The sequence below is a fragment of the Haliotis asinina genome, chromosome 8 (genome assembly GCF_037392515.1).
Source record: "Haliotis asinina isolate JCU_RB_2024 chromosome 8, JCU_Hal_asi_v2, whole genome shotgun sequence".
NCBI lineage: Eukaryota > Metazoa > Mollusca > Gastropoda > Lepetellida > Haliotidae > Haliotis > Haliotis asinina.
Window position 1 is genome coordinate 20,110,276 of NC_090287.1, and position 12,971 is coordinate 20,123,246.

General features: G+C 38.5%; 1 protein-coding gene across 1 annotated transcript in view; it reads right to left on the minus strand.

Annotated features, from left to right (window-relative positions):
- Positions 1-6,016: 6,016 nt before the first annotated feature.
- The window catches only part of LOC137294008 (uncharacterized), a 37,472-nt gene continuing 30,517 nt past the window's right edge, over positions 6,017-12,971 (minus strand). Inside the window, exons 9-10 of the mRNA XM_067824921.1 lie at positions 10,499-10,571; positions 6,017-9,388 (exon numbers count right to left, since the gene is read on the minus strand). Of these exons, the coding sequence (XP_067681022.1) occupies positions 8,221-9,388; positions 10,499-10,571 (1,241 nt within the window). The 3' untranslated portion in view covers positions 6,017-8,220. The remainder of the gene's footprint in view (positions 9,389-10,498; positions 10,572-12,971) is intronic.

The window sequence follows — 12,971 nt, forward strand, 5'->3', positions numbered from 1 at the left end:
TATCATGTTGTAGTGAAATACTAGTATATTTCAGCGACCTCCAAACCTTCACCAACAGTAATGCTGGAATGAGACATACACTATATCACCTTTATTTTCCCAAAGCATTAGTTAAAAGGCAGATAAAAAAGCAGTCTAAGTATACTTAGACTCAGAATTATTCGTTACACTGCTATACTGAGTTTCAGAAACCCTAGTAGCAGGTCATGTCAGCTAACCTTTTGAGTTGATCAATCTGAACACAGTTTTCCAAATCACAAAATTTAGCATTTGCACATACTGTTTGCTTTTTTTAACTTTTACCTTTTTAACCTTTTTTCCACACGATCTTTTCCTAGTGATTTGCAATTAAGACACCATTACTGGTATTCACAATGGTGAGTAGACATTACTGTCACTGAAAATATTGTCACTATATAGAGGGTGTCACCTTCTAGAAATATAAGCTAAAAATAACCACATCATCAGAAATCCCTATGCTAATATCTTACCAGCAAAATATCTATGTTTGATGTGATTTACATTTGATGAGACATCAGTGTCAGCAGTGAAGAAAGAGAGAAAACAGAACCACTTCACACAGAAACTCAGACTAAATTCTGAAAAAACTGAAAGAATTAGACTAGTTTTGGGTCATTTTGGTCATTATTCTAGCTGAACCCTAAATAGTAGCTGTTGTCTGATTGGTTAAATCCAATTTTGCATCTCTCATTTTATTGGATGGTCATAGGTCTGGCTGATGCGACTTTCTACAAGGGCTTCTGAGACTCAGTATAGAGGCATAACGGACAACACTGAGCCTAAGTTCACTTACACTGAATAAGAGAGGTGTTTTACCCTAATTTAGTAAGTGAAATCTTCCAGCAATACTGTGCTGTTTGTTAACTTGTGTAGATATTACTACACGTGACCTGTACATAATATCTAAACATTATTACCATGTAGATATTTGCTCAGAAAAAACATTACCTCTGTATTTTATACACAAATTAGAATTGTTTATGTTACATCATTTATCTCAGACGTGTATGTTAATCTGTGCAAGCTTTGTTGTAAAGCTAGAGTCGTTGTGGAACATGTACAAGTATACAAGTGTTACACAGTCGACGTTATGTGGAGCAGTGTCCCCCACACAGAAAACCTGTCCAGGATCATGGTGTTGGATATAGCAAATATGCAGTAGCTGTTGCTTTTCTGATTTCTTTCTGTGTGAGACCATGAAGATCAGGGTTAGAATTGATCTTCAGTAAGCCATGCTTGTTGTATGAGACAACTAATGTGTCAGGCTCTTTGGCTTGGTTGACACGTCTTTGAATCCCAGTTGCATAGATCGATGCTCGCGCTGTTGATCACTGAAGTGTTTGATCCAGACTTGATTACTTACAGACCACTGCCATATAGGTGAAATATTGCTGAGTGCTGCATAAAACTGAACTCACTCTTTTGGTGTGAAAATATTCCTAACTCGGTAGGTCAGCCCAGTAGAGAAGTACTTTTACTGGGAAGTCAGTGTATTTGTTTTGTAGACTGATAAGTATATATGTGGAAGTATCATCAACTATTACTTAATATGAATAATAAATAAATACATATTTATAGTATTTATCATTTTTAATTTTCTCAGTTTGGCCCCCTGCTTTCCCTTTTAATGTACAAAACATTTTGTTAAAAAAATCAATGATCTGTTCTTGCCACTCTGAAGAGATATGTCATCAAACCTCTTTTACCTTCTCTATATCAAGAGTAAGCATCAGCATTTTTCTGCCACTTTTTAAGTGGTGTAAATCAAAATATATTTCCTTGAACTGTTTTATTCAGTTGTACACTTTCCCACCCTGCATGAAATATATCAAATACCCATACAGCTGAAACAGATATGTGTAAAGTTCTTTTTCTTGCCTAAAACTCACGGTAATGTTGTTATTTGAAAAAGGATGCTATTTCTGGTTTTGTAGAATACAGAAATTCTTTGTTTTGCACTCCATTGCTCATGGCTAGTGAAGCTTGGTTATGAGAACCAATGTTATGAAAGCTGTCACTTGAGAAGCAGGTACTGTAGTTTCACTTCGTATCTGAAATATCTTCACATGGTGTCATGTCATTTGTCAAGCTATGACTCCCAGAATCACAGGTACTTGTTTCAAATAGTATTTTCCTACATGTTCTTTGATTAGAATAATATTTCATCAATTGTTTTCACCTATCTTGAAAGGGTGGTTACGTTTCAAATACATGTACAGATGCATAGACATGAAAGATCTCATTGAACAATATCACTGACTGACCAATACTCCTCTAGGTGAAGTATATGTTCCTTGATTGTCTTGTATAATATCTGTCATAACATAGTAGAACCATATTCATTCATATCTTATTCATCTTAGTAATGCTTCTGTGTCCTGTGACTTAGGACCAACGTCTTTTGTCTTGTGACGTAGAATCAACATCTGTGTCTTATCGCACTGCCCTGTGACTTAGAATCAACATCTGTGTCCCATGACATAGGATCAACATCTGTGTCCTGTGTCATAGGATCAACTATTGTGCTCTGTATTAGGATCAAATTCTGTGAATTGTGACATAGGATCAACATCTGTGTCCTGTGCCATAGGATCAACATCTGTGTCCTGTGTGATAGGATCAACTGTTGTGCCCTGTATTAGGATCAACTTCTGTGAATTGTGACATAGGATGAACATCTGTGTCCAGTGACTTAGAATCAACTACTTTGCCCTGTAGTAGGATCAGTTTCTGAGACCTCTGACTTAGGATCAACTTTTGTGATCTGCAACATAGGATTAATTTCTGTGACTTAGGATTATATTCTGTCACCTGTGACTTAGGGTCAACATCTGTGTCAGGTGACTTCAGATCAACATCTGTGACCTGTTTGAATTGATATGGTAGTAAAAATGTATCCAGGCACTATCAACGATGGTATGCATTCATGGCTGCCACGATCGAGCTTTAACATAGCTACACCAGCATACACGACAATACTTTAACAAATGCATTTGTGTCACAAGTCCATATGCAGGAACCTCGATCATCATGTCCATGGAAAATAAACCATGAAGATATAATGTAATGAGTCACTATCACCAGTATTCTGTGAACCTTTTCAAACAATTTATGTTTGTTTCTAATAGAATGTATGAATATTTCTTCCAGATTTATTAAGAAGGAGAAGGTAGTTCCAATTACATTAAAGATCCTGTTCAGTCTGTCTTTCTATGTTAAATACTCATTTTAGAACTATTCTTCCGGGTATCCTTTGTATTTTCAGTTCTTGATGTTCCTGCTCCAAGCCAACAAGAACATTTCATTACATCCAAACACAAAGCATTATGTGTATTTAAATGATATTACCACTCTAGGACGTGTGAATATGAGTTCGTGTTGTTTAACTCATATCATGTACAAACTATAGCTGTCTGTGATAAGTACTATAATTTATATGTTGATGAAACACTTTATGATCACATGCATCGTGAATGTGGTTAATGTATTTAACTTTTTTTAAATGTTTTAAGAGGAAGGGTTGTGGGCTAAGCATACGAAATGACAGCCTTGTGTTCAGTATGCATTATGCATAATTCATGATAATGTCCAACTTCAGCTTCTAGTTGTAGCTATTGATGGCAAGGGCACAGCAATATGCTTGTGTATGTATGTGCGTATCCAGTGTTGTGCAAGTACTTACTGATGTTCTATAAAGCGATTTGTGAAAAGCACATAAGGGACTGTTCAAGATTTATGGCAAGTGGTCTGATGATAATTCTCTGAGGGGTCACCCATTTTGTTCTGGGATGGTAGGGGGATCTGCAATTGTGCACATGTACTAATTTGGGTGGGATCAACAATTTTGTACATAAAAATATTTTAAAATTAAGGGCGGGGGTTCTCATTGTCTTTGTACATGGCATGCAGTGGGCTCACATAACTTTGTACATAAATGTTAGGGGGGGGATCATTCACATTGAATATGCTTCTCTATACAAATCATCATCACCCACTATCTATAATTATGAATAATCCCTTATTGGTATTTCATTAAACTACACGTATAATCCACTTTAGACAACATCAGCATTAATTGTTCAACAGTCAAACAATGCATTTTGTACAAGATGGATATAATTGGGCTAATCTACTATACAGTTATACAACAGTGCTTGTCAACCTGCACATACCAAGAGATTTATAGATACCTTGGTTGTTCATGTTGTTTGTTGAATGTTAAGTGGAAAGGATAATGCCAATCACTTAATAGTATATTTCATACATGGAAATGAAACTCAAGCATTAACTGTGCTGTAAGACAGATGCCTCACGATTTAAAATTTTCAGGATACAGTAAAACAGTTGTGAGAACAGAATAGCTTGGCGTCCATTCCATGGTTCTTACAACATCCTGTTAAACCACATTATGTCTGATTTGCTGCAAAGAGATGGACAGTCTTGTCATGATGTATTCATCGACCTCATTAGTCTTTAAAATTACTCATTTGTCAAATTAGTACTCAAACAAACAACCTCCGAACTATGTATCCTCACTGAATTAACATCGTATCTATTCGATTATTTAGAATGAAACTCTACATTCTTAAAATATTGTTCCATTCTTTAGACTGATGCTAAGAAACAAGGGAATAGATTCAAACAAAGTTATATATTTACTTTTGTGGTCACTCTTGTGGTTACAACAAAGTAAGGATGATTGTGTGAAACAAACACAGCAAGTGTTATCTCTGCAGGTAAGAGATGAGGCTTTCTCTCAGCCTTGTTTGTTGTATGTTATGTTGATGCATCTCAAAGTGTTATTTTATGTTATTTATATTTATTCAATAATTTGTGTATTTTAATTGTGCTTTCTGATATTCAAGAGATTTATTCTTAATGCTTGTGTAAATCATTTTATGTTTTGCTAATTTATACATTTCCATCCTTAGTTCTAATATTCTTAGTTGAATATTCTTTTACCTATTTATTGTCGTTATGTTTCAGAACTAAATGTGCATGGCCAATGATGTCTTTCTATAAAAGTCCTTATGCTCCATGGATATGCTAATACTGTCCATGGTTTGATATTTTGATAAGTAGGGACACACTATTGAAAGCAAGTGGAAAACAGGTACTTTTTGTATTAAATGTTCCATATGACATAACCATGCATTTGACATACCAAAGAATCTGTTCATCTGTCAGTTTATCAGTAACATTTTGGTCCTTTAGTCAGTGGTCTTCAGTTTCAGCTTTATCATTGAGAATATCATAAACTGAAATCTGTAAAGTGAAATAATCTCTAACTGACTGCAGACAGTCAGTTTTGTGAAGAAATGTGGACATCTGGTTACTGTTTTCATTTCTTTACTGAAATTTGAATTTTTGCAATACCAGTCACTGATAGATTGTAGTTTTTAGTGAAATCTGTTGACATGACTTTTATGAGATTTTAGTAACAGTAAGGTGTTAATTTACATTGAGCAGATTTTTAAGACCTTTTACATTACTGTTTTTGTGGGACACATTTGACTTATCTTACATTTACAAGTTTTTTTTAGAAGTTTTATGCAAAATAGTATACCCACAAGAAATATTACAATGGTTTTGCAGTCATGGAGACTTAACATCCAAATACAATCTCCCAAACTCCTTCTTTCCTCTGTATGTTATCAACAGGTCCACAGGATTTCTAGATCTGGAGAGATAAAATGATTTTTAAAGATTTAGTATGATGTCAAAAGCTTGTGACAGTTTTTGTCTGCTCATCTTCATGAAGCTATGTAGTATGAGGTTTTGTTAGAAAAGTTATGAAGCACCGTTTACCAGCTGAACGAGCATCACAATCATGTCGACTCTCTTTTTACATTCAGAATCAATACAACAGTGGTATTTTCATGTCAATAAAAAGTCTCAGTTCATACATGCTGACTTTTGTTTTTGTATGGATTGTCATTAGATTTGGCGAGATCCTCCTTTGTGTTAAACAACAAAACAAAACAAATCATGGATTGTGACTATTGTAAATACAGACTACAGATTAAGTGAGGACTAAACTCGGGTCTATATGGGGAAGAATAGATCCCAATTATCCCATTATGGTGTCAGCTGATGAGGAAGAGTGAGTGAATTTAGTTCTACACAGCTCCTGGTAATATTCCAGCTATATGGTGGCGCTCTGTAAATAATGGACCAGACAATCCAGTGATCAACAGCATGTGCATCAATATATGCATTTGGAAACTAATGACTGTCAGCTAAGTCAAGTCTGACCATCTCCGTTAGTCACCTCTTGCATCATCCAGATGTAACCTCGATCTTCAGGGGTCTTAGGAGAAAGAGCTGTAATGACCTGAAAATCACAGTTCTTGCTTTTAATCAGATTAGGTTTGTTTGTCTGTTGTTTAAGGCCACTCTTGAAAATATTCCAGCTACACCGGCAACAGACCAGTCAACTTGATATACAAAACACCTTTTGGTTATTTACAATACATTTGTGTGGTCATAATTATTTTTCAAATTCTCATGTGATTCTTACCTCTGGCTTACAAATCCAGATTGGAACAGACACCCACTGACATAGTGTAAGATCGACTACATGAATCTGGTGGTCTGGTTCTGGAACATGGCTGATTACTTAACATACACTCTTCAAAAAAAGTACTGTAGTTTCAATGTACAATTGTCGAAATTGGGAGATATTTGGGACTGAATCAATGTTCATACAATATTAATGTTTTGAGAATGCATCACCACATGGATTTCATTCAAAGCAAAGCTGTTCATTCAGTTATCCCCCTTGTTATGTGACTGGAATATGACATGAAAATTTCAGGTGTACAATTTTCAGTCAGCAGTGTGTGATTTGACCTTGAAAAACCCCGAACATGCACAGTTGCAAGAAAATTATCGGAAAAATGGTCTACAGTGATTTATCGACCTACCTGACAAACGTCAAGATTCATGATGACACCCCACGCACGTGTAGGAGGTTCCAACGTTGTGCAAGACCCGTGAAGGTCCCGGGGTAGAATAGGCCTTCAGCAACCCATGCTTGCCATAAAAGGTGACTCAGCTTGTCGTAAGAGGCGACTAACGGGATCGGGTGGTCAGGCTCGCTGACTTGGTTGACGCGTGTCATCGGTTCCCAATTGCGCAGATCGATGCTCATGTTGTTGATCACTGGATTGTCTGGTCCAGACTCGATTATTTACAGACCGCCGCCATATAGCTGTAATATTGCTGAGTGCGGCGTAAAACTAAACTCACTCACTCACTCCAACGTTGTGCACGTGCTTACCATGCATTGTGTTTGCGTGTGGAGATAACGTGAAATGATGCTGCATACACAAGATGAATGTCATTGTAACTTTCCTGAATGGGTTTTCTTTCTACCAGGTTTCAAAATTCAGGTTCCCCTAAGAGTATAGTTTTCTCCCATGTCATGTTACTGTTTATCACTGTTTTTTTCACGCACATATGTGTTCTGTATGAATATAAGAGGTGACATCAGTTTAAACTGACTCCAGTTACGCACTCCAAGATGGGTACCAAATGTCTGGCAGTAACTGAAACTGCGATTTTTCTGTTAAGCTTGATATAGAGGGTTGAAAGACCACCCAGTAATAGGTAAAATGCGGTTTTTGCCCTATGCTTGCTTGCAATAAGGATCAATGTACAGCACAGTTATCGATGAGAGAGACATGGGGTGGGGTGGGGGTGGGGGGGATGGTGTGAACCCACTAGTGGTTAAGGCTTTGCTGGTCACACCGAAGGGTTTAATTCCTCACATGGGTACAATGTGTGAAGCCCGTTTCTAATGTCCTCCGCTGTGATATTGCTAGAATATTACTAAAGGTGGCATAAAACTAAACTCACTCACTCATAGGCTTGTTGGATTGTACACCCCTGTGGAGTAACGAAAGTAAGTCGTTTGTATGATCCATGCATTAATAAGTATGTCGTTTGTATCGTTCCTGCATTAACGGTGCCGTAACATGGCCAGTAATTAACTTGGTGAAATGAATCTGTATTATGAAATATCTTTTGGAGGCATTGCTAAATTGTGAATTTTGGAAATCTCTGCTCATATCAACAACTGCATCGTCCGTGCCGGGATTAATTATATGTGCGGCGTTAATCATCAACAAATAAACAAACAGGAACATTACTTAAGGCGTCCTCGGGGTTTTGGACATCAAGCGTTCGTTTTGGACTTCAAGCGTCTGACATCCCCTGTCTACTGTATACACCGTCATATACTGCAGTGACACTTGAAGAGGGTATAGGGCCCTCCCCTTGTGTGTTGAAAGGAATATTGTAGTAATACGTATCTTCATCCCTGTCAGTATCAGTTTGATGAGATGCTCCCGTGTTGGTGTAAGTAGGTCCAGCGTGGGTAATGTTTGTGCTGTCGTCGGCACTGAGATGTTCCGTATCGTCAATATTCTGATAAATACCTTCATCTACATCCCACTCCTCTTCCACAGTACCACCATTACCAGAATCCAATGCATGTGCATAGCTGTAGTCACCCGGCCGCGGCGGTCGTTGCTGACGTTGTGTTTTGTCGTATCCATCATCTCCATCCAATTCCCAAGCAACGTCAACGTCTAAGGCATGACTGTAGACGTTGTCGCTGACCTCACAGGGAACTTGTCTAGTCATCGAGTCATAACCATCACGGGCAGATGCAGCTATACGATCATAAACGTTAACACGAGGGCCTTCGTCTGGAGCACGTGGTGTAATCCTTTGTCCAAGAGTGTTATACAAAACTGACTTTCTCTGGTCATTGTTCTGTTCCTTTGCTAGATTGTGCATGCACCCTTCGTCTCTCTGATCAAATTCCCCAGCAAGCTGGTAAATACAGCTGTCGTCATCTCTTGCATCAACACTGCAAGCGTCCTTTAAACCGGAAGCGTCATCAAGTGTTTCAGCCGTTTGCTGAAATTGTCTCCCCGTCTCGGTAGGCTCTACGTCCTTTGCTGTTCCTTGTTCACCATGAGATTGTGGCGTTATATTTTCATAACAATCCTTGTCCGTGTTTGTGTGAAAACTACATGAAACACTCCCTCGCTGCTCGCAACCACCTCTGTCAGCGTTAATGGTACAACTGCGCTCCTGTTTTGGATCCTTTCCGTCATGCGTCCATGTTGTTTGTGAAATGTGACTGTTTGGTTTTACGGTTGCCACGGGAACTGCGGAGTAATATGGCGAGTCCCATATGCTTGTGTCTAAAGGCACAGGAACCTCGTAGCCGTCATTGTCGTCTCCCGATGGCACCGTACAGGCAGCATATGTAGCATTGGTTGCCGATGCATCGAAGCTTACAGCGTGGTTGTTTGAACGCGTAAGTTTAGCTTGGAAACACAGCCTCTTCTTTCTGAATAAAAAGATAGAAATTTCATTGTAATGCTTTACAACTGGCAATCAACAATATGAATTTAATACAATTTTTATTGATCCACGACCATTTACTGTACATTTGGAAAAAATGTTTTCATTCTGTTTTCCATACACGGCAGGCAAATCTTTAATCTAGTTATAACGTCTAACTGTATTTGCAGGCTCTTGCAGTAGGTACCAATACAGTACCTACATAATATTGATTTTGTCCGTTATGCATACAAACGATCCTCTTCTTCATGTCACCATATCTAGATATGAATATTAAGTCGAAAAATATTCTGAGTTTTTTCATGATACCTTGTGTCTTAAACGGTACTGGTGGTTTGTTGGGATGAATTTAAGAGGAAACCAAACGTTTTATATTCTATACACAGAAATGATCAAGGCCGTCGCTTAGTTACCAATACATTTGTGATCGACCGGTGAAGGCCCGGGTAGAATACACCTTCAGCAACTCATGCTTGCCATGAAAGGCGACTCTGCTTGTCGTAAGAGGCGACTAACGGGATCGGGTTTTCAGGCTCGCCGACATGGTTGACACGTCATTGGTACGCTACTTTTGATAACTGGATTGTCAGGTCCAGACTTGATTATTTCTAGATTGGCGCCATATAGTTGGAATGTTGCTGAGTGCGGCGAAAACTAAACTCACTCACCCACTCACTCATTTTCTCGTAAACAATTGACCTGCTTTTGAATGTGTTTGTGATACAGACAAATTTTCTCGTGGCGTAAAACTACACTCACTCACACGTTCACATTTGATCACGCTTTTGTGCCTGTGCTATTATCATCAAACTTCAATTGTTATACCTGTATGTGAGGTGAGGTGAAAGTCGGTGTAATGTCGTGCTAAAATATTTCCATCATATGACGACGTAGACGCGTGTGTATGTGTGGCTGCTTGTACCAGCCCAGAGTAAAGTTGTTTTGATAGTGCTAGCCCACTAAGATGCCATTCTGCTGTTCAGCATGAATACCTCATTCAGACACTGACTCCGACCCGACCAGTCCTTATTGTACCCATTAATACCGAGCACCAACAAGTAGGGTACCATATATTAATACACTACGGGGCGGCTACCTGTATGTGAATGCCAGAGCTGCGACGATAGACAGCAACGCCAGACTTCCAACACCAACGCCCACGTAAACACCTGAAAGACAAAATTTCATTAAATTCAAACTGAGCGCAATGGTGTCCCTAACACTTTAGGCGCTTTATTGTTGTGCAGAGTTGCGTTCCTTGTGTGAACAGGTTTTATGGGTTTTTTTGTGGTAGTGGGGTGCACAGGGTGGAAGCGCTGTCCACACGAAACGTGGAGTTGCCCCAAAAGTAACTCCATTTCCTCGATGGACAGTGAAAGAACACGTGACACGAAAGTAAAAGTAAGTTTTCCCGCACATTTTCATTATTTCGCAAGTATATCAGGTTTTGCCACGGCAGAGGGGGCTAGAAATCTACAGATCTTTCTGTAATAGCTTGACACCATCTATATTTATTGCAGTTGTGCGTTAAGCGAGGGCACCCCCTGAGTGCCGAAACAAGATCGAGGAAGCTGATCGTTTCAACACGAAATATGACATCAGCAGAATCACTTTTTCAGCTGTCACTTCTTGGACATAGTTATTTTAGGTCCATTCACAGTGCAGGCTTTAATGCGCCAGTAATTCTTTAATTATTGTCGAAAAATCAAACTTTATATTTTCTATGGAATTGCGTTGAAATTGCCCATAGCTTTGAATGTTTACGTTGAAGTAACTGTCCATGTAGTTGTGTGGACTCTGGAGCATTAACCGTCGAGATCTCACTGTTGTTCATCCCCTGACTTGGCAATGGAAACGGTTGTGGATCTGTATGTGGTCCGAGACCAATGAAGACTTTTAGAACAGCATGTGTGGCAGAGGTCAAATCGACACATGAGTCTCAGGAATTGATTCAGACATTGACCTACTTTACAGCCGATCCTAATTTTCACGCGTGATGTGAAATGAGGCACTGCAAACAACTATGGTTACACGAAATTCCAATAACCGTACCTTATTTCACAAGAGAATGGTCTTTACAAAAATTAATGAATTTTAATTTTAAACTTTTAAAAAATAGTATCTCAATATTTTACAGGTTTAGGTGACGTTAACTGAGACCTCACAGACTGCCCGTTTGGTGAGGGCGTAGAATTATTCACAATTCATCTGGCTTACTGGTTACAACTATCTTGTGTTCTTTGTTCTTATTCAGTGTATTTTTGTAAAGGAAGAATGTGATTGATATAATATCAAGGCTATACAAGACCGCCAAACTTTTCTAGTCTCGTTTTGAGATTTCACCGATATCCAGTTTTCCGTTTGTCAGAGCACGTGCTGCATGGAAGAATATAAGGCGCGTAGTGTTGCAATATACAAGTGATTAAATGTATCAAATCATAATAATTAATATTTATATATCCAGTTGAATGAGTTGGTCTAAAAAATATGGACAGATCATTGTACTAATATGCTCAAAAGGACTGAACCCAGTCTGTTTCTGTTTCCTCTATGTTTTTGGTGTGCTTGACAACAAACGACTGGTATTGAAGGATATTAGACTAACAGCTAGTCTCTGAAATGAACATATTTACTGACAAAAAACGGTCATAATGAAAAAAAATATTATAATGAAATGGAGCCCTGAGACTTTCTTCATTTTCAGAAGCTAAGGAAATCTAGACTTGCCACATTTTCTAGACTTGCGTGGGCTTTCTTGGATATGACAGACTAGAAGGATATATGCGACTCGTTCAACTTCAAAATTCACCTCCTGAAACCATCAACATCTCAAACTAAAGCATATGTATACTGTTAGTAAAAGGTTAAGCAGCCAAGTATATACATGATGATTTCTTCACAGGTAGTTAGATTTGTACATGTGTTTGCACTAGAAAACTTCACTCAACAGAATGAGATCGGATATCATGCTACACATGGACAGTGAAATCTGCGAAGGTACTCGCGACTTGCACAATGCAAGTTTGATGGCACGTCAATACACTGTAAACATGAACTGCCTTGTCTAAAGAGACTGATCGGGTGGTCAGGCTCGCTGAGTGCACAGGTCGATGCTCATGCTGTTGATCACTGGATTGTCTGGTCCAGGCTCGATTATTTACAAACCGCCGCCATGTAACTGGAATGTTGCTGAGTGCGACGTAAAACTAAACGTAATGTAATGATGTTTAGTACCTTTGAAGTATTGTTTGATAGGCATCCACCAATATGTGTGTCATCATAAAGCGTTATCAGTGAAAATGGAACTTGATCTTCCATAACGTCTGAAAATGATCGGGTTGCTTGACTTTCTACCATTAGTATATTATTCAGAGACTACAACAATCATGAACAAAACATTCTTCTTCACAACAAACACCCCTAGAATAACGGTTGATGACATGGCAGTTAAAACTGTCAACTCCCTGGACTGTAAAATAACAACTCATTGGACAGTCTTTTTGCTACATGTGACCATGTAAAATGTACAGTTTGATTTTTCGACGATAACTGAATAATTAATGACTCTA